We start from the raw sequence: 22079 nt of genomic DNA on the forward strand, positions 1-22079 counted from the left end.
CCGTCTCACGTGATGATCGGACACGGCCTAGTTGACTCAGATCATGTTATACTTAGATGACTGGCAGAGGGATGTCTATCTAAGTGGGAGTTCATTGAATAATTTGATTAGATGAACTTAATTATCATGAACTTAGTCTAAAATCTTTACAATATGTCTTGTAGATCAAATGGCCAACGTAGTCCTCAACTTCAACGCGTTCCTAGAGAAAACCAAGCTGAAAGACGATGGCAGCAACTATATGGACTGGGTCCGGAACCTGAGGATCATCCTCATAGCTGCCAAGAAAGATTATGTCCTACAAGCACCGCTGGGTGACGCACCTGTTCTCCCTGCAGAACAAGACGTTATGAACGCTTGGCAGGCACGTACCGATGACTACTCCCTCGTTCAGTGCGGCATGCTTTACAGCCTAGAGCCGGGGCTCCAAAAGCGTTTTGAGAGACATGGAGCATATGAGATGTTCGAAGAGCTGAAAATGGTTTTCCAAGCTCATGCCCGGGTCGAGAGATATGAAGTCTCCGACAAATTCTTCAGCTGTAAGATGGAGGAAAATAGTTCTGTCAGTGAGCACATCCTCACTATGTCTGGGTTACATAACCGCTTGACTCAGCTGGGAGTTAATCTCCCGGATGACGCGGTCATTGACAGAATCCTTCAGTCGCTTCCACCGAACTACAAGAGCTTTGTGATGAACTTCAATATGCAGGGGATGGAAAAGACCATTCCTGAAGTATTTGCTATGCTGAAATCAGCAGAGGTAGAAGTCAAGAAGGAACATCAAGTGTTGATGGTCAATAAAACCACTAAGTTCAAGAAGGGCAAAGGTAAAAAGAACTTCAAGAAGGACGGCAAGGGAGTTGCCGCGCCCGGCAAGCAAGCTGCCGGGAAGAAGCCAAAGAATGGACCCAAGCCCGAGACTGAGTGCTTTTATTGCAAGGAAAGTGGTCACTGAAAGCGGAACTGCCCCAAATACTTAGCAGACAAGAAGGCCGGCAAGACAAAAGGTATATGTGATATACATGTAATCGATGTGTACCTTACTAGTACCCGTAGTAGCTCCTGGGTATTTGATACCGGTGCAGTTGCTCACATTTGTAACTCAAAGCAGGGGCTGCGGAATAAGTGGAGACTGGCAAAGGTGACGATGCGCGTCGGGTATGGTTCCAAGGTCAATGTGATCGCCGTCGGCACGCTACCTCTATATTTACCTTCGGGATTAGTTTTAAGCCTTAATAATTGTTATTTAGTGCCAGCTTTGAGCATGAACATTGTATCGGGATCTCGTTTAATTCGAGATGGCTACTCATTTAAATCCGAGAATAATGGTTGTTCTATTTATATGAGAGATATGTTTTATGGTCATGCTCCTATGGTGAATGGTTTATTCTTAATGAATCTCAAGCGTAATGCTACACATATTCATAGTGTGAATACCAAAAGATGTAAAGTTGATAATGATAGTCCCACATACTTGTGGCACTGCCGCCTTGGTCACATAGGTGTCAAACGCATGAAGAAGCTCCATGCAGATGGACTTTTAGAGTCTCTTGATTACGAATCATTTGACACGTGCGAACCATGCCTCATGGGTAAGATGACCAAGACTCCGTTCTCAGGAACAATGGAGCGAGCAACCAACTTGTTGGAAATCATACATACTGATGTGTGCGGTCCAATGAGTGTTGAGGCTCGCGGTGGCTATCATTATGTTCTCACCCTCACTGATGATTTAAGTAGATATGGGTATATCTACTTAATGAAACACGAGTCTGAAACCTTTGAAAAGTTCAAGGAATTTCAGAGTGAGGTTGAGAATCAACGTGACAGGAAAATCAAGTTTCTACGATCAGATCGTGGAGGAGAATACTTGAGTCACGAATTTGGCACACACTTAAGAAAATGTGGAATAGTTTCACAACTCACGCCGCCTGGAACACCTCAGCGTAATGGTGTTTCCGAACGTCGTAATCGCACTCTATTAGATATGGTACGATCTATGATGTCTCTTACCGATTTACCGCTATCTTTTTGGGGCTATGCTTTAGAGACTGCCGCATTCACTTTAAATAGGGCTCTGTTGAAATCCGTTGAGACGACACCGTTTGAATTATGGTTTGGGAAGAAACCTAAGCTGTCGTTTCTGAAAGTTTGGGGATGCGATGCTTATGTCAAGAAACTTCAACCTGAAAAGCTCGAACCCAAGTCGGAAAAATGCGTCTTCATAGGATACCCTAAAGAAACTGTTGGGTATACCTTCTACCTCAGATCCGAAGGCAAGATCTTTGTTGCCAAGAATGGATTCTTTCTAGAGAAAGAGTTTCTCTCGAAAGAAGTAAGTGGGAGGAAAGTAGAACTTGATGAAGTGTTACCTCTTGAACCGGAAAATGGCGCAACTCAAGAAAATGTTCCTGAGGTGCCTGCACCAACTAGAGAGGAAGTTATTAATGATGATCAAGATACTTCTGAGCAAGCTCCTACTGAAATTCGAAGGTTCACAAGGACACGTTCCGCACCAGAGTGGTATGGCAACCCTGTCTTGGAAATCATGTTGGTAGACAATGGTGAACCTTCGAACTATGAAGAAGCGATGGCGGGCCCGGATTCCGACAAATGGCTAGAAGCCATGAAATTCGAGATAGGATCCATGTATGAAAACGAAGTATGGACTTTGACTGACTTGCCCGTTGAACGGCGAGCCATAGAAAATAAATGGATCTTTAAGAAGAAGACAGACGCGGATGGTAATGTGACCATCTATAAAGCTCGGCTTGTCGCTAAGGGTTATCGACAAGTTCAAGGGGTTGACTACGATGAGACTTTCTCACCGGTAGCGAAGCTGAAGTCCGTCCGAATCATGTTAGCAATTGCCGCATTCTACGATTATGAGATATGGCAAATGGACGTCAAAACGGCATTCCTTAATGGTTTCCTTAAGGAAGAATTGTATATGATGTAGCCGGAAGGTTTTGTCGATCCTAAGAATGCTAACAAGGTGTGCAAGCTCCAACGCGCGATTTATGGGCTGGTGCAAGCATCTCGGAGTTGGAACATTCGCTTTGATGAGATGATCAAAGCGTTTGGGTTTACGCAGACTTATGGAGAAGCCTGCGTTTACAAGAAAGTGAGTGGGAGCTCTGTAGCATTTCTCATACTATATGTAGATGACATACTTTTGATGGGAAATGATATAGAACTCTTGGACAGCATCAAGGCCTACTTGAATAAGAGTTTTTCAATGAAGGACCTTGGAGAAGCTGCTTATATATTAGGCATCAAGATCTACAGAGATAGATCAAGACGCCTCATAGGTCTTTCACAGAGCACATACCTTGATAAGATATTGAAGAAGTTCAATATGGATCAGTCTAAGAAGGGGTTCTTGCCTGTGTTGCAAGGTGTGAAATTGAGCTCAGCTCAATGTCCGACCACGGCAGAAGATATAGAAGAGATGAGCGTCATCCCCTATGCCTCAGCCATAGGTTCTATTATGTATGCCATGCTGTGTACCAGACCTGATGTAAACCTTGCCGTAAGTTTGGTAGGAAGGTACCAAAGTAATCCCGGCAAGGAACACTGGACAGCGGTCAAGAATATCCTGAAGTACCTGAAAAGGACTAAGGAAATGTTTCTCGTTTATGGAGGTGACGAAGAGCTCGTCGTAAAGGGTTACGTCGACGCTAGCTTCGACACAGATCTGGATGACTCAAAGTCACAAACCGGATACGTGTATATTTTGAATGGTGGGGCAGTAAGCTGGTGCAGTTGCAAGCAGAGCGTCGTGGCGGGATCTACATGTGAAGCGGAGTACATGGCAGCCTCGGAGGCAGCACATGAAGCAATATGGGTGAAGGAGTTCATCACCGACCTAGGAGTCATACCCAATGCGTCGGGGCCGATCAAGCTCTTCTGTGACAACACTGGAGCTATTGCTCTTGCCAAGGAGCCCAGGTTTCACAAGAAGACAAGGCACATCAAGCGTCGCTTCAACTCCATTCGTGAAAATGTTCAAGATGGAGACATAGAGATTTGTAAAGTACATACGGACCTGAATGTAGCAGATCCGTTGACTAAACCTCTCCCTAGGGCAAAACATGATCAACACCAGAATTCCATGGGTGTTCGATTCATCACAATGTAACTAGATTATTGACTCTAGTGCAAGTGGGAGACTGTTGGAAATATGCCCTAGAGGCAATAATAAAAGCATTATTATTATATTTCCTTGTTCATGATAATTGTCTTTATTCATGCTATAATTGTGTTATCCGGAAATCGTAATACATGTGTGAATAATAGACACCAACATGTCCCTAGTAAGCCTCTAGTTGACTAGCTCGTTGATCAACAGATAGTCATGATTTCCTGACTATGGACATTGGATGTCATTGATAACGAGATCACATCATTAGGAGAATGATGTGATGGACAAGACCCAATCCTAAACATAGCACAAGATCGTATAGTTCGTTTGCTAGAGTTTTCCAATGTCAAAGTATCTTTTCCTTAGACCATGAGATCGTGTAACTCCCGGATACCGTAGGAGTGCTTTGGGTGTGCCAAACGTCACAATGTAACTGGGTGACTATAAAGGTATACTACGAGTATCTCCGAAAGTGTCTGTTGGGTTGACATGGATCAAGACTGGGATTTGTCACTCCGTATGACGGAGAGGTATCACTGGGCCCACTCAGTAATGCATCATCATAATGAGCTCAAAGTGACCAAGTGTCTGGTCACGGGATCATGCATTACGGTACGAGTAAAGTGACTTGCCGGTAACGAGATTGAACGAGGTATTGGGATACCGACGATCGAATCTCGGGCAAGTAACATATCGATTGACAAAGGGAATTGTATACGGGGTTGCTTGAATCCTCGACATCGTGGTTCATCCGATGAGATCGTCGAGGAGCATGTGGGAGCCAACATGGGTATCCAGATCCCGCTGTTGGTTATTGACCGGAGAGCGATCTCGGTCATGTCTACATGTCTCCCGAACCCGTAGGGTCTACACACTTAAGGTTCGGTGACGCTAGGGTTGTAGGGATATGTATATGCAGTAACCCGAATGTTGTTCGGAGTCCCGGATGAGATCCCGGACGTCACGAGGAGTTCCGGAATGGTCCGGAGGTAAAGATTTATATATGGGAAGTCCTGTTTCGGCCATCGGGACAAGTTTCGGGGTCATCGGTATTGTACCGGGACCACCGGAAGGGTCCCGGGGGTCCACCGGGTGGGGCCACCTGTCCCGGGGGGCCACATGGGCTGTAGGGGGTGCGCCTTGGCCTACATGGGCCAAGGGCACCAGCCCCAAGAGGCCCATGCGCCTAGGGTTTCAAGGAGGAAGAGTCCTAGGAGGGGAAGGCACCTCCTAGGTGCCTTGGGGAGGAAGGTTTCCTCCCCCTTGGCCGCACCCCCCTAGGAGATTGGATCTCCTAGGGCCGGCGCCCCCCCTTGGCCCTCCTATATATAGTGGGGGAAGGAGGGCTCTTCATCCATGCCTTTGGTTGCCTCCTTCTCCCTCTCCAACACCTCCTCCTCCTCCATAGTGCTTGGCGAAGCCCTGACGGAGTACTGCAGCTTCACCATCACCACGCCGTCGTGCTGCTGCTGGAGCCATCTTCCTCAACCTCTCCTTCCCTCTTGCTGGATCAAGAAGAAGGAGACGTTACGCTGACCGTACGTGTGTTGAACGCGGAGGTGCCGTCCGTTCGGTGCTAGGATCTCCGGTGATTTGGATCACGTCGTGTTCGACTACCTCATCCCCATTCTTTGAACGCTTCCGCTCGCGATCTACAAGGTACGTAGATGCATCTAATCACTCGTTGCTAGATGAACTCCTAGATGGATCTTGGTGAAACCGTAGGAAAATTTTTGTTTTCTGCTACGTTCCCCAACAACGACGTCCGCGTGTTGTGGCACGGATCGGACGTAGGGGAGATTAGATCTCCCCTCCAGCATTGGCTCGGGGCGGCAGACATCTGAGCCAACCCTTTTGTCCATGCAGCCCGGTTCCTTAGATGAGCATGACTATTTGATGATAGGTCTGAGACTAGTATAGGATCAGCACTTTAGGTGAGATCGTAGGATCAACCTAAAAATTTCATATTTAGACAATCCCAAAATTTCTGAAAATAATTTACAACATACCTGCGGGTTATGTCTACAACTCCAAAAAAATCAGCTCAAAACTCGAACTACGGTTAGAGATTTGAAAAAGACAAATTAGACTATGAATAGCGTCAACCCTCGGTGAACAGTTTTTGACACTATTCAGATCTGATTTTCTCTTTTTTGGTCGTCTAAGTGCAGTTCGAATTAGGAGCTCAAACTTTTTGAGCTTGTCCACCAAAGATGGATGAGTGTCTCCAATTGTTTTCATAATTTTTGAACATGTTTTGTATCTTCAAAAAGATTGATCTCATTGATCTCACTTAAGGGCAGATTCTATACAAGTCTTCCCCCAATGTACCTGGTTTGGAAAAAATACAAATTCTAAAAAAGTCAAAAATTCTTGAAACGTTTTGAAAATAAACTTATCTAATGTTATACTCGTATAAAAAGTTTCACGGAAGGAATAACTTTCATCGACTTTAGGGCCAAAAACACAAAATAACAAGTACAAAAAGTGTGAATAGTAACATTTATATAGTATCGATTTTGTTTTTTTTCACCCAGAATACCATGGAAGTCATTTTATCAAGGTAATTATCACTAGTATCTTTTGCACCGCATGCCCTGTAATTAATCCACCGTGCTATCTGTCTCCAAACCCAAGAAGTTATCCATGTCATCCTTTCATGTGTATTTTTGGGGAGATGTGGCACAAAGGATCTTGCAGCATATCCCTTGTTGCATATGCACAAGTCAAAGGCTGCTACGCGTCACAGACCAGCTCTGGTGCTGCTCGTCTTTCCATTTCACGCACAAGCTCAAAGCCTACAGGTTTCATGTAGCCCCTCTCCTGTTTAGTACGTTTCCTGCGTATTATCTTCCAAAACGAATCGTAAATCCATTGATTGTTAGTATGTTTATAACCCGAGTAATACTCAGTGAGGTGTGATAATATTTGTTACTAGGAATAAAAAATATAGTCTCTTGTCGTCTATGCTTTTCCTCTAATCGGTCTAGTGCCAGGTGATGGATACGTACTTGAACATGCATGGATGGATCAATCTTTAAACGGGCCAATCATGGGCCAGTGCATTGATCATATGTGTTGTGCATATGTATGTTTGGTCTGCTAGTCAATCATCGCATCCAAAGGCCTCCAATTTGCTCCAAAGAGAGTATATTCTGAGCACTGGTCGTTTGGAAAGACCATCTGATTTCTTAATGACGATGCGAATGCCTAAAAGACCATCTTCAACCTTAACAATACTCATGAAAACGCCTCCCCTTGAATTACTTCCACGGCCATCTCCCATAACTCCCACTGAAGCTACTAAGTGAGTGTGAATAGTACTGATAAAGAGCGGCAACTATATATAGCGGACGAAGCGAGGCTTGTCGACGGTAGAGGCGAGGCCAGCGGCGGCGTCGGGGTTTGGCGCATCGTCCATGGCGAGCCAGTGGGCGGGGAGGTTTTGGGAATGGGAGGGAAATGGGGGTGGATGTGCCACCGACTGGTGGGCCATGGGAGGACAAGGGTGGACGTCGCGCGCATCTGCTCCAACGCAAACCCGGCCCAAGTTTGTGCTTGAAATGGGTTGTGCGTGGACAAAAAGCAGGAAATCATCCGTTTGCGTCGGTGCGCTTGGCCGGTGTTTTCATCTGTTCTACCCAAAGGACACTCGCAGACAGTTTACGTCGACGTGTTGAAGTTGCTCCAAGATTGCCGCGGTTCCTGGCCTCAGTCTTGCATGAGACGCGTCGACGCAGGCAAGTATATGGATGCTGAAGACTGAAGACACCAGATCCACCACACTCAGCACCTCTCTGCTCTGACCCATGAAGCCATTGTCGGAACTGCCAAAATCATTGCACACACATCACCTTGGACCTCCACATGCCAGACCACTGCGCTTGCCGAACCACCACGACTCCCTGCACGCCTGCTTGAGCGCGAGCCCCCTGCAGAATCGACCGACCTGCACCGCCCAGACCCGAGTGGGCAGTTAGGGTTCCCTCCCAGACTACCTGCGGCGACACACTCATTTGCATGTATCTTTTTATTTTGCGGAATCATTTCCACATATCTTGACTTGCTCATTGTGAAGCACCCCCATAAGAGTGCAGGCATCAGCTCATATACTTTGCTGAAACCCCAATGGATTTTCCAAATGATTGCAAGCAAGCTGGGAAAAATGATTATTTTCTTGTATCATTATGTAAAATACTTATTAAAAAACAAGGTATAAAGAGTTAAGGTGTACTGTCGAAATGTAATTTTTTCTGTTTAATATAATGTGTTTGGTAAAAAAAATCTTGACGCATGCGTCAAGTGTGGCCTACCATTGCGAAATGGTAGAGACTTGTGACTACACATGTGTACCGAATGTCAAACTAAACGGCATGTGACCTACTTCCTGGAATCCTGGGATTGTAGGTTGTCTGGATATTTTGTCTGTGCTCCTTTACACGTTTGTCTATAGCTAAGCACACATTATCTCCACATTTCTCTATTGCTAACAAGGAAATGGAAACAGGTGTACATGCAGTTAGGGTCCATATGCCACCGTTGGCTACCGTCACCATTCCTGCATATGTTTAAAGGGAAGCTTACATCCAGACGTGTAGAAAGAGAGTAAGCGATCATGGATCACACTAAATAGAATATTTACTTGGCTTGGTGCATCACGAGGCAGCTACAGCCAGCACCAAACACTCCCACTGAAGGTACTGAAACTTTGCGTGAAACATGTAAGCTAGATGTACAGAGAGGAAGTTTTATAACGCGTTACGTAGCACAATAACCTCCCACCGATCAAATTTATTACATGCCGATGCGTACAACAAACGGATTGAATCAATGCATGTTAACTACCAACACGTTGGGTTCCATTACATGTGGCTGTACTGCTTGAACTTTTCATACTAAATGAACAAAGAAACTAGTCGAAACCATGGTGTGTTGGCTGGTTTGCTTGTCCAAAATGCGCCAGATTTATTAGAGATATCATTGTTGGTTGCATAGATGATTGCTTTCAGGCTCAAACTCCTAGTGTTCACATAATGTAATGCACCTAGATTATGGCAGAGTTTACTGCCCGTAATAGAAGGAACGTTTGCAAACATCCGACGGCTGATGCGTTAATGTAATGAAAAAGGTGTTGAACCATTTGGGAGTAAAACTTACTAAAAATAGACCGAGATGTATGGAACCTTTCGCTGCTAGCTAAGCAACAAAACCTACAGCATAGGCCTTCTCTAAATAGGGCGTGCTAGTTGAACAATGCTGGAAAGCAACTGCCCCCATTCCACTTATAAATCTGTCATTTCAGACTATAGCTTGCCATTTTCGTCCATAGCCCAGTAAAGCTTCTCCACATGCTTTCCTCTTCTGTAAATGCGAACTCCAATAATGCAATAATTCAGAACCTTATCCAACTAAAAGTTCGGATCTTGATGCAAATGGAGGGTTCCGATAGCACCCTCTGCTGCTAGTGATGGTAGGAAAGCAGTGCTCTCTATATATTTCATGTAACTCACTTTCAAGTATCTTAAATATAGTGTATGAACATACTAAAAATGATAAAGTAGTATATATACTAACACATGGTAGTATTTGAGACATGTGGGGTAATACTCCCGCTTCTCATATACCATATAGATGAATCTTTTATACCACTTTATTATTTTTAATATACTTCATTAGTAATTATTAGATACCCCAAAATGAGTTTCATTAAAAAATTCATGTGAGTCTACATATTTTTAAATGTTTACGTATATACTGATGTGTTTGTACGTGAAAAGGTATATTACAAAAAGTACATCGCAAATGATATTTTTTCAACAAAACTCGTATTGGGGTATCTTAGAATATTTAATAAAATATATTGAGAATAATAAAGAGGTATAGTTAATGCGTATATAAGATATGTTGAGAATGGGAGTACATACTCTCAGGAGTACAGAAGAGGAGTCCTATATATATATTTGTGCAATTTAATGAGAACAACGGAGCAAGGAGCGCATTCAAAAAATTTGTCTCCAGCACATCCACCGGTAGAAGATCTCTGCCTGGAAATGCTAATTGACATGACATGTAGAAATGAGATGCAAGATTGTAATATACATATTCCATGTGGTCTGAGAAGGATGAATAATGAGCAGTGCATGATGACTCCAACACGTACTTTTCCATCTATTTGATGTTGTTATGCCCAATGCAAATTCTTGTGTATTTACATCCTACCAACTGAGTTAATTTCATTCTTGTGCAAAAGTGCAAATGCGTGCATGTTACTCGCATGTTCTATTGGGAATCAATTGATGACTTTTTGGATCTTTCAGAACAGGGATGTAGGGATTTTGGGTGAACTATACTGTGTGGATTGTACTAGTGGCAGAGAACCTCATTGTTAGCGATCTGTAAAAGTTCCATTCCCAGTTCATATTATGGCGGCTTAAACACAATCCATTTTTAAAAAAAATTGCAATAAACATGTTGGAGTGTTATAGTTGTGTGCAACATTTCATGAAACGAATAGCATTAATGATGGTCTATCTGGACAAAGAAAACCCCGACACTTTCATAAAGCTTCTACGGTCACGATTTTTTTTATTTTGTGCAAATCATCATGAATGTTATTTCTTCATGAAGTTGTGCACACAACTAGAACCATATGATATGCAATTTTGTTTGGGAGCAGAACTGAATATTTTTAAAAAAAATATTGGTAGTTTTTACACATGAAATTACTCCCTCATGGGTCAATCACAACAGATGTTTTGTAAAATAAACTACTCATATAAACGCGTCTTGATGTTCCGTGCAACGCACAGACATCTTATTAGTAATGGGAAATGATCGTCAACACATCGTGAATAAGCCTAGTAAAACTAACAAAAATAATGTGAATCACACTATATTGAGATTCAATTAAGGTGGTGTTTGGTTCTCTAGTCCTAAGACTTTTTCTAGTCCCAACTAAAAAGTCCCTAGTCCCTAAAAAGTCCCTCCCTGTTTGTTTCCAGTGACTAAAAAGACCCTAGTCCCTTCCTAGAGGTTATTAAATGACCATGTTGCCCATAGTATATAGAAAAATAACAATCAAACAACACCATGTGGTGGCGGGCCAATGGATGCATGGAGGGGCATTGTTGAAAAAGTCCCAAAAAGTCCCAAAAAGACTCTCCTTGAGAATCTTCTTCATTTAGTCCCAAATGTCTAGTTTAGTCCCTAAAAAGTCTCTCCCGTTTGGTAAAAAAATCTCTAAGAGGGACTTTTTTTAGTCCCTACATAAAAAAGTCCCTATAAACAAACACCCCCTAAACCAAGCAGGTCACTGCATAAGACAACATAGTTGGTCCAAACCACAAGAGGACCCGCCAAAACTGATGTTGGCAAAAAAGAAAGTCACGTTGCAACAAAGCATATAGAGCGCCAAAATATTTAGTCTGGCAACAAAATAATACCGAAGCACGAAATATTTAGTCTGGCAACATGCATTTTGCTTACAGTACAAACCAAGGCATTGCCACGCCCAGTGTACACCGAATACATCTCAAACCATACATGACCTCTAAAAAGTGGACACCAAACCCCCCTGCGGCTGAAATAGTCTGAAATTGAAAACTACTTATATTTGATGGGAAAGAGCGGCCTACTCAACACTCAAGCTTAGTGGCATTCGTGATTTGTGGTACTCTGAATGAGGATCCACCGACAGCCAATACAGATGCCACATACACTCTTCGCAATGTTGGTCGGCTTCGGGGATAAAGTAGCACCCGCATGTTGTACAATGTTTAGCCTGCAAGAACAAAAGAAGGCGTCAGACCTCATGCAAACCAAGTGTGAACCATTAATGCCAAAATGCTGAAGTGCCCGCCATTGGTCAGTGTACCTTCTCGTTTAAGTACGTTGTGTCAAACAGAACCAAGGACAGACAAACATGGGGGTACAATGAAAGGCCCTACTACAATACCAACTAGTGAGAAACTAGGTACGTATTTTTTGCCCCCTTTGGTTTCATAAAACTATTGTTTTGGGCGATGGCATGGACTTCAAAACACAATTTTAACCAGTAGTTTTTATTATAATAAGTTCGTTCACAAGAATCAAACAAATTATATTGCGAAAGTACTGTCCTTGACAAATTTATGTTTTACTTCAAATATTTCTTAACATACAGGTACTCTGTTTTGGAAGTTTGACTACTTGTGCCTATATAAGAGACTGAAACGGCAGCTTTTAGGGAAACGAATGGGCTAGAAATTACTTAACCTCTTACATTGGTGATATCGATTACAGTTAACTTGCTAATCAATAATAATAATAATAACAGAGCAAACTAGCTCACCGAAGAAAGAGAAGGCACATGTCAAACATCAGAGAGTTAATCAGCAAAATATATACGGGAAGGAGCGGTGTGAAAAAGTAAAGTGCACAAGTTTACGCAATGTTGTTGGTAGTTTCGTAGTGGTATTTTCAAATCAGACCCGTGATTTGCTCTGTAAATTATGCTTGTCAATTTTCTTAACTTCAGCATACATGCCACAGGAAGAGTAAGAGTAAGTGATGTTCTCTCACTCATGGAAAGTGCATCAATGAACCCGGGTACATATGAACCCACTTTGAAAAACATATTTCTAAATGTTAAAAAAATCTGAAAAATGTTGCACGGATACGTCTTCATGTTTTATGTGCGTGCATAAAGTTTCACGGAAAATTAACCTTTTTTGTGGCCTGTGCAAAAAAGACAAAAAATTATATCGTAAGACGCTATTTAGAAGCACTGGAATTTGTCTTTTTTACGGAGACAAAACAAAAAGACATTTTTTCACAAAACTTTGTGCCGCGCACACACATTTGTCAACATGTATGCATGGAATTTTCTTTTAAATTTTTCAACATTTTAAAATGTGTTTAAAATGCATTTTTCAAAAAGTGGGTGCATATGCCCATGGGTTCAGGAAGTGCCGCACTCATAGGGTATATAACATTCAAATATAAATCTAGCAAAAGCTTCAACAGTCTAAATTAATCAGTCGGAGCAAAAACTGCAGTAGCCCCAAATTATACGGCTCAACAACTATGGTAATAGAAAGTTGAAATATCATGTATCCCCTCATGACTACAATACAAACATTGTTTTCCTGCCAATCCATTCAAATGACTACAAGAAAATAGAGAATTACTGAAAAGCATGGCTGAAGTTATACATATGTGGATATGCCAAAGATCTATAATTCACAGATGTTTCCTTGCATTGCACATAGAAATTGTACCTGAGAAAACAGGATAAAAAATAAACAATACTCACCTCAGAGGTAAAACTGCTCTTCAAACTCAAGAGATTTCCTGTGTATATAGCAAACAATCTGGAGCCTGCCATCTGAAATTCAGTATAACTATCTGAAACTGGATCATATATTCGCAGCAAATCTGATGTGCCGATGGCTATTCTGCCGTCGTTTAGAACCAGCAAGGGTTGGGCAAAGAGATTCTCGTATAGAAAACCGATGCTGTACTTCCTATCCCAGAGACATTTCTCAATGTCGATCAAAAACCACAGGTCCAAAGGGTGACCCATAGGATCGTGTACCATAACCAAGAACCCATTCATGTTGACCAACGAGAGTTTACGGTATAGATCACTGTAATCACACGTTCCATTACTGGCCTCGATAAAGTTACGCACCTGGAGTGGACCTCGGAGAGTGCCCATCCACTCCTCTGCCTCGAGGTCGAAAGAAGCAATGCTACATGGCTCGACGCGGTCTCCAGTATATGTAAGGCGGTGGCTTGCGAAATCCAACAAGAAGTAGACAACTCCATTGACAACCACACTTTTCTTCGAGCCACTAGTGACAGGGGACGGAGGGCCTGGTCTCTCCCTCCATCTTGCACGACGACTGCCGGCACCACCACCAAGGGTGATGACCTCAGAGATCATCGGCATGGAGCCGTGACTCCAGCCAGTGACGCTAACGCAGCGGAGGGCCTTGTACTCTCCCGTGGAGACAACCTGCCCCAACTCAAATGCATAGGAAAAGAAAGCTCTGACATGCGCGTGCTCCTGTGCGCGCTTGTAGGGCAAAGCCAGAGTGTGCCCTGTGGCCGGGTCAATTACGTGACCGCTCGTGTGGCAGTTCTTCTTTCCGGTGACACAGATGAGGTCCAGGCGTGTGCACAGCAATGTGGCATTCTCTATGCTGGTGGTCATCCGCCTGACGACATGGCCAGACAAATCCATTATGTTCACGGTCCCTCCTCCGTCTCCGAGCAGATCACGGATGCATGTGACAATGAGCGGGCCAGGGTGCTTCGACTTGTGCGCTGCGATGAAGAGCGGGTCGGACAGGAATGACCTCCAGGATCGGCACACGGCTCGGAAGCGGCAGAGCGTCCTTGCCGGCAGGCGCAGGAGGATGTCACGCAGCACGTCTTCAGGCAAGACAGCGGCAGCGGCACCGGCACCGACAACAGTGGGCTCGGCTTGACTACCCTGTGCAGCACACGGTGCTGGCATTGCCATCGCTGACGACGCACGATCTGCAGTTAACAGGGCAGCTATCAATTTTACTCGGCAATGTGGCGACTGACCAAAAAACGCCCAAATACATCAAAGTTTTACCCAGGCCATGTTCGGTTAATCCCCTCCCAAGTGTGATTGAACTTGCAGACGACACGGCATATGCGAATCAAGTGGTAAATAAAATACTTCAATCCCCTACCATTCCTCCATCGTCTCTCGCATGAGCTACGAACCGAAAGCTAGTTATCAAAAGGAACGCGAAACCTAAGCCCTAAACCAAAAGGGGTAGGGTTAGGAAATCAAATGGTCAGCAGCGTTGGTGAGATGATAGGAGGGCGGGAGCCTTTACCACATCGCAGGAGCGGCGGTGAGACGAGAGGCGAAGGAAGCGAGCGCGGACGCTGGACGGCCGGAGGGGGCGGCGGGGCGACCGGAAGGCGAAATGACGGCGAGCGACCGGCCAACAGACTGGGTTGATCCTTTTTTCCCCTTCTGATTGATGGAGGTTTTTTCCTTCTTTGAGAGAGAGAATTCTGAATGATGGAGGTTTTTTTTTTTGAGACAATCTGAATGATGGAGGTCAGCAGACGTCAGGACAATGGGCTCGCATCAGGAGCAGGCCCCGAGCTCAATCAAATGAGGGCCTTGCTTTGCTGGCCCGTGCAAATATTAAGGGCCCATGTAAAGCAATGTCTGGTTCTCAAAAAAAAATGTAAAGCAATGTCGTAACGCTAAAGGCAGAGCGGTACCGTACCAAACATACATACATACATTATAATTTAAGGGCTTAATAGTCAACGGTAATTTTTGAATAAATTAATCAACCAGTAATTGTTTAGGGTTTACCCCGTATGTACTTTGTAAATCTCATAATCAACTCATACCAATTGCATAAACATATTTTGGAGTGTGCAAGTTGGTAAAAACTCTGAATAAATCTAGTAAAAATAGGAAACTTCTTTAAAGATCTCGTTGCCATTGCGACATTTGATAAACGCAGTTGCGCATTATCATTAACTACAGGACATTTTTGTATTTTGGATGCAGTCCTGAACATACAGAAATACACAGAATTTGACAAACAGAAACTTGATCCAAACCAACATGAACTTCATTCGACATCAGTGGCAACCGGCAACAAATATAACAGATCATCATTTTTCAAATCCACACTGCTGTTGCTCGTTCCAATACAAGTCAAGTAGGATATGTATTACACACAAAAGAAATAGCACTATCAGTCAAATAACACAACCAATAAGATCAACCAACAAATGTACATATATGATGAAGCTGCTGCTCTTCTCCATCAGCATTCCAAGAAAAAAATATTAAGAAACAACTGACGAATTAGAGGGCCTGCGACGAGAAAACAAGGGCGCGAGATGAGTGCTTCTAGATATTTGATGGCACCTCGTCGATGTGCTGCCATACATCATATATTCCACCTCTTATCTGTGCACATAAAAAGATCCTTAAGACAGACGTACACTGCTGAAAAATAACTACTCCTACAATACATTACTGTGCGTATGTGGAACAGACATTAATAAATGTCTTCACAATGATCAAAACCTTTCAAACAGAAATGCATACCATGAGTGTAAGGCCTATTGAAGGTTATAGCACTTACCAGATGGAGTGTGAGGAACAGCAACGCTGCTCTTCACATTTTGCTGGGCTTGGGAAGATGACCGTTGCATGCGAGGAGATGTTTCATTTTTGCCGTTTGTTATGGGCAAAGAATGCCTCTTCCTCGGGTTGTTGTCTTGCACATCTGGGCTTAACTTTGGGGATAGAGCGGCCGCCTTTGCTCTTGCAGATTCTGTGAACTGCATGTAACTTGGCAATGGAGTGCTGTTGCTCATGCGAGGTTCTTGATCAGCGTTGTCAGACTTGGCAACCTTGCCTGAGCTCTCTCTCTTCGCATGCTTATAATCCTTTGACAGATTATCTGTGCTGCTTCGTCCGACTGAATTGCTGCTTGGACTAGTCAGCGACCTTCTGCTTGCATGAGACTTTGATTTTTTGCTCTTGCTCTTGCTCTTGTTGGTATTAACAGAGACCTCACTTGATGGTGTGCATTGAGATTCCACAAAAGTGGTTCGGCTCATGGGAGTTCCCTCAGGTGACTTGGCATATGATCCTATAGACTCCTCTATTTGGTCATGCAAATCTGGCTTTCCTGATTCAACATGTGCTTGCTCAAGGACAGGATCTGTGGCAATGGGAGGGTTATCAACATCACCATTCAGTTCTTCCTCTTTCTCTGGCTGGACGACTTCTTCGGAGGTGTCCTTCACTTCAGAATGTAAAACATGGGTATCTTTCTCGGCATTCTCGCTGGCATAGTCCCGACCTCCAAGAGCTCCCATCTCCATTACAATCTCACCGCCATCAGCTTCTGATCTATCTGGTGAGTCAAGTGTAGATGAAATTGAAATCTCAGTCCCACATTCTGAAGCAGCAGGTATGATTTTAGCATCATGGCCAACTGTGCTTCCTGGTGCGACTGTTTCAATATTTTGCTTGGGTGAGGTACCGCCCAGTGAACGGGGAGTATGCACCTTCGATTTGCTTGGCGCATCCAGAAAAGATGAACTGTTGGACCTACTGACTGCCGAAGTCAGCTCTTCGAATTTCATCTGTGCAGCAGCAAATGCTGGATTGCAGGCCTTTCTTGCTGCGCTTCTAGCTTCCATCTCCGGTGACTGCTCAAGATTATATGCATCCATAGTATCCTCACTGGGGTGTTCAGATTTTTCAGGAACAGGACTGGGTTCCCTTGATGGACCAGTTTGGGTAGATTGCTGGCCAGAGAAGTCCAAAGACTGCTCCACAACATTCTCTGTCTTTGAATCGGTCAACTGTTCAGCATCGTCATCGACCTTTTCGATCAACTCTGGTGCAGGATCACCTTTGGTTTCCAACATAGAGGTTTCCTCTGGGACACATTCAGGAGCCTCCAATCCACTCAAATCAAATGACCTTGGTGTCTCTTCCACAAAGGCACTAGATTCAGAAGGCCTTAGTGTCTCCTCCACATCATCAGGCACTAACTTGGGGAAAGAAATGTCTGAGTCCAAAGGAACAACCTTTTCTTCACGGTGAGCATCCTCTTCCATCTTTTCAACTACCAACCCACTATTTTCTGCATTCTCAAGCAAGTGGCCTTCAGTGGTTGGCAGAATCAGAGTTGTCCACCTCTCCATCCATTTCCAGGTAGCATCAGTTTCAGAAGCATCACATCTTATGTTCATGGATTTGGAAGTTGACATGTTGTCCATGAGCTGGCAGAAAATAACACGGTGTGAGCATGAGGAAATCCAAACTAGAGATAGTGAGATGACACCAGTAGTGGTAACAGTTATTTTGTCTCACCTTGAGAGCAAATCCATTGTGAAGCAATTTCTCACTTGAAGAACGGACCAAAGTATCCTGTAAAAAAAAAGGAAGTCCATTATTAATAAGCAAAATATGGTCGGAAAAATGCCTATCCAAGGGTGCTGCTCAGCATAATAACACAAAAGATTAGGATCATCTTGCACATTTGGCAAAGAGGAATAGAATCGACACGGAAGGTAATGACTATGCAAAGCATGGAATTTCGCAAGTTGACAGATATCACAATTTGGATGGAAAGTTTAGATTTCATGACACAAGCAATAAATAGACAGACCTGGTTGCTAGCTAAAGGACTTTGTAAAGGTAAATTCTATTGAGTAAAGTTGATGCCATGATGTTTCCTCCCAGAAGCAATGTGGGTGATAATAAATACAGTATGTTATAAATGAAAATATATTAAATAAGAATGCTTTACTCACCTGAAACCTTCCTGAAGATTGTTGTGCTTGATGAGTCCGGACAAGCCCTTGAGTTTTAACAATGGCAAGCAAGCATTGTAAAGATTCTGCAGCCTGCCGCCTAACTAGATGCCCGCGTATCACAGCTTGCAGTTTCACAAGATCCTTATGATTCGATAGCTCTTGCCTTGCCTGCAGTCATGTAAACGCTTAGTACTGTAGTAACATTTAACAGGAAAATATTGTAGTGACATAATAATAGGTGCCAAAATAGTATAACATACGTTGTATGTTCTGATGCCAGACTGAATGACAATAGCAGCAGACTCCACATGATCTTCCTCTGGGTCTGGAACGCTTCTATCAACAAGTGAGGCAGTTTCATCCTGCTTCACCTCAGTTGGCGAAACAGAGATGCTTTCGTCTGGCTTTTCATCAAGTTCCTCAACATCCTTTTCAGCTGGCTCTTCAACTGGTTTTTCAGATATCCTTTCAGCTGGCTCTTCACTCGGCGTCTCGGTTATCTTTTCATCTGGCTGTTCAATTGACCTTTCAATTATCTGGTCCACTGGCTTTTCAGTTGTCTTCTCTGTCTGCTTTTCATCGGGCTTCTCTTCGAGTAGGGACTTCTCATCTGGCTTCTCTTGAAGCACAATCTTCTCGTCTGGCTTCTCTAGATGCAGGGGCTTCTCTGAGGCATAAGAGTATGTTGAAGAGTAGACATTGTTGCTTGGAGCAACATCAGCTTTTGCTTTGCTCGAACTTAGAGTTTCAGGCTCGGATATATCAGAGTTCTTGAGAACTCGGTGCCTTGTAGACCTCCTCCGAAAGCTCCATCTGCTTTTATCTGATATGGCCTTGCTCTGGAAAAACCAAGATGTACATCAGCCATTAGTATGAAAAAAATTGTGTACTTGATATAAGGAAGAGGGAAACAGAATCCTTGTCAGAACTTCCACATGACAAAAATGACAGCGCACTACAAAAATAAGAAGTGACAACAGTGAATCGAGCGAACCTTGAAAGCAGGAAATACTTCTCAGCTAGTGAAGTAAAATTTAGATACTAGGAGGTAAAAGGGCACAAAAAGCAAGCAAATTCTTCTTCAGTCACCATCAGAAATTTGAACAAAACAGCACATTAATTGCTTTCTATTATAAACGTATCCTTTCGTTTATTAATGTGTCTGTTTCTTGGTAAACTTCTTAACTATAGTTTGATAGTGGTACCACTAGCAGCTATCCATCAGTTCATTTCTAATCTTATCCAAACCAAGCTGAATCTGTATGAAGTTTGTAAATAGGGGGAAAAACAAATTGTCGCATAATTCAACGACGACAGCACCTCTAGGCTGTCATATGAACACCCAAAACTAAAGATCCCATTTCACCACATGGGGCGCAGAATTCCCGCTGATACGCGAATTTTCCGGAATAGCACGTGGATTTAATCCGAGATCCTCACCAGCCGAGCTGCTCGGCGGGACTTGCGGTCCAGAGCAAAGCCATGTATGTCCTCCTGAATCCATGATTCTCACAGTGGGGGAAAGAAAGTGGCCAAAAGTTTTTAGAACAAAAAATGTCAAATCAGGGGGTGGGGGGACAAGGGTTAGCAAAATCCAACCCCGGGGATGGGGAGGAGAAGGACGGGACGCACCGGGCCAAGAGGTATGCACAGTGGCATGGCATCATGGCGCTAGGCCACCAGATCCCATGCTGCATGGGATCGAGACGACACAAACAGCGACCTCCTAAGCTAGAGCCACTCGGCAGAAAATGGAAAGAAAACAGGCTTAAAAAGAGGGAAATTTGTAAATTCATGTGCGTGCAGCAAATTTAACCATGCGCTCATGCTGAGGGGACTTGTGGCAGCTCCACAGCCCAGTTTTGAAATCGAAATTTCACGCCCACGAGCCGAGCGCTGGGGGAATCACCCAAATCGGTGGCCGTTTCGGCTCCCCGCCGCGGACCGGCGCCGGATCTACCTACACCCGCCTCCGCCCGGCGAGATGGGCGGAGATCTGCCGGAAACAAGCGCACCGCCAGCTCGAACCCGCCCAAAAGAAAGGGGAAGAAGAAAAAAAGCAAGCAGCTTGGACGAACGAGCAGGAACGGCACGGATACACTGCGGCCGGGAGCACGCGGGGACGCCGCATTCGGCGTGCGACGGGCAGGGGGGCACCCACCTCGTCGGCGTGGGCGTCGGTCTCGGGGTCGGAGCCGGCGGTGGCGTCGGATCCGGCGCCGCCGCAGAGGATCTTGAGGCAGCCGTTCTTGGACTTGGTCATGGTCGGATCGGGTGGCTCGCTCGCTCGCTCCTCCAGCCGCCGGCGGCGCCTCCTCCTCGGGTGAGCCGCTGCGGCGGTGAAGTCAGTGCTCTGCTCTGCTCCGCTGGCTGCGCGTGGGAGTGTGCGTTTCTGGACTGGATAGAGGTGGGCGGGCGGCTGTGCAGCCGGGGGCGTTTCTGCGTTGTTTGCTTCCGGCTGCCTGCACGCCGGGCTGGCTGTTTTTATATTTCCGAGCGTTCCGTTCCGCCTCGCCCGGGCCCTCCCCCCTTTCTCTTTCCCTCTCCTACCTTTTATTTAAATCAAGTTTTTTTCTTAAAAAATAAATCAAGTGTTTCTTTTTGTTTTTCCTTTAGTACTGACACATTCATCTCTCTTTCTTTTATTGCGGGGTAAAAAAGTTTTATTTTAAGATTATAAATTTACAGTCACGAGGCAGAAATTCATCACTACATGTGGGCCTTCTGGTTCTCTCTTAAGAATTTGATCTCCAAGGCAAGATAGGGCCGCAGAAGAATTCGACTGCACGATAACTGGAAGCTCGGTATGTTGCATGGTCAAGGCCATTCCCTGCATCAAAGCATGTATTTCCGTTTCCAGAGCATCATTACAATGGAATGGAAATCTATAAGCAGAAAAATCTATACTACGAGGTTATGATGTAATATCTTCATTTCTAATTAGTTAGAGTAGAGTTAATGCAATTGGTCTCATGAATTATACAGTTCAAGTCAGTGATAGTAGACCTTCGATTAAGATCTACGCAACTAATTTGTTTTTTACACTTTCGTGTGCTGCAATGGAATCATAAATATTTCAGCAAGTTAATGTAACTATGTGAAAATATGGATTTTATGTGCCAACGAAACCAAACCTTATCTGCTTAAGACGGTTAATGTCGTTTTTGGGAGGAAATATGTAGGGGTGGGGGGAATCTAAATGGAGATAAAGGGGCCATATGTAGGAGAGAGGTTAGAGCATCTACAGCCGCCTTGGCAAATCCATCCCCTTATACGTCTGCAAACGCGCTCGGGCGCATCCGCATAGGTATTCGGATAGACCCTCTTATCTCGTGCCCGACATCCACATATCTTAAATACGGACTATCAAATACATGCAAATCCATGCACGCCCATCATGCACACCAATGTTGCACATAAATAACAACCGTTGGTAATGAAAGTACATAGTTCTTATATGAAATTCATTTTAAGTGCACAACTCAAATATTAGTTTTTTGGTTTCCATTATGGGTCCACATGCTCCACGAGATCGGTGAGTAGCTACGCGTGCACCTGATGATCTCGAATATTCTGATGCATCTACAGAAAGTTCATAAAC

General features: G+C 44.1%; 2 protein-coding genes across 2 annotated transcripts; both read right to left on the reverse strand.

The window, feature by feature from the left end:
- Positions 1 to 11576: 11576 nt before the first annotated feature.
- LOC125528764 (F-box protein At3g07870-like) lies at positions 11577 to 15151 on the reverse strand. The gene is made up of 3 exons (XM_048693202.2): positions 15001 to 15151; positions 13437 to 14668; positions 11577 to 11924 (listed from the first exon to the last, which is right to left on the reverse strand). The coding sequence occupies exons 2-3, from the start codon at positions 14649 to 14651 to the stop codon at positions 11775 to 11777; spliced, it is 1365 nt and encodes a 454-aa protein (XP_048549159.1). The 5' UTR covers positions 14652 to 14668; positions 15001 to 15151; the 3' UTR covers positions 11577 to 11774.
- Positions 15152 to 15791: 640 nt separating this feature from the next.
- Positions 15792 to 20953, reverse strand: IQD32 (IQ-domain 32). Its single transcript, XM_087545048.1, has 6 exons — positions 20640 to 20953; positions 18739 to 19317; positions 18476 to 18646; positions 18033 to 18089; positions 16285 to 17941; positions 15792 to 16106 (listed from the first exon to the last, which is right to left on the reverse strand). Exons 1-6 carry the CDS (start codon positions 20739 to 20741, stop codon positions 16087 to 16089), a joined length of 2586 nt encoding a protein of 861 aa, XP_087401174.1. The 5' UTR covers positions 20742 to 20953; the 3' UTR covers positions 15792 to 16086.
- Positions 20954 to 22079: the final 1126 nt, after the last annotated feature.

This window comes from Triticum urartu, chromosome 2A, assembly GCF_056163025.1.
Source record: "Triticum urartu cultivar PI428250 chromosome 2A, HENAU_Tu73, whole genome shotgun sequence".
NCBI classification, from domain to species: domain Eukaryota; kingdom Viridiplantae; phylum Streptophyta; class Magnoliopsida; order Poales; family Poaceae; genus Triticum; species Triticum urartu.

What these genes read in the sequence shown, in the direction of transcription:
- LOC125528764 (XM_048693202.2), bottom strand. Translation starts at nt 14,651, where the DNA reads ATGGCAATGCCAGCACCGTGTGCTGCACAGGGTAGTCAAGCCGAGCCC. An exon ending in AGAGCAGTTTTACCTCTGAG is followed by an intron (nt 11,925 to 13,436) that starts GTGAGTATTGTT and finishes TTGTTCTTGCAG; the next exon opens with GCTAAACATTGTACAACATG.
- IQD32 (XM_087545048.1), bottom strand. Translation starts at nt 20,741, where the DNA reads ATGACCAAGTCCAAGAACGGCTGCCTCAAGATCCTCTGCGGCGGCGCC. An exon ending in CCGACGCCCACGCCGACGAG is followed by an intron (nt 19,318 to 20,639) that starts GTGGGTGCCCCC and finishes TGGTTTTTCCAG; the next exon opens with AGCAAGGCCATATCAGATAA. An exon ending in ACAATGGATTTGCTCTCAAG is followed by an intron (nt 17,942 to 18,032) that starts GTGAGACAAAAT and finishes ATTTTCTGCCAG; the next exon opens with CTCATGGACAACATGTCAAC.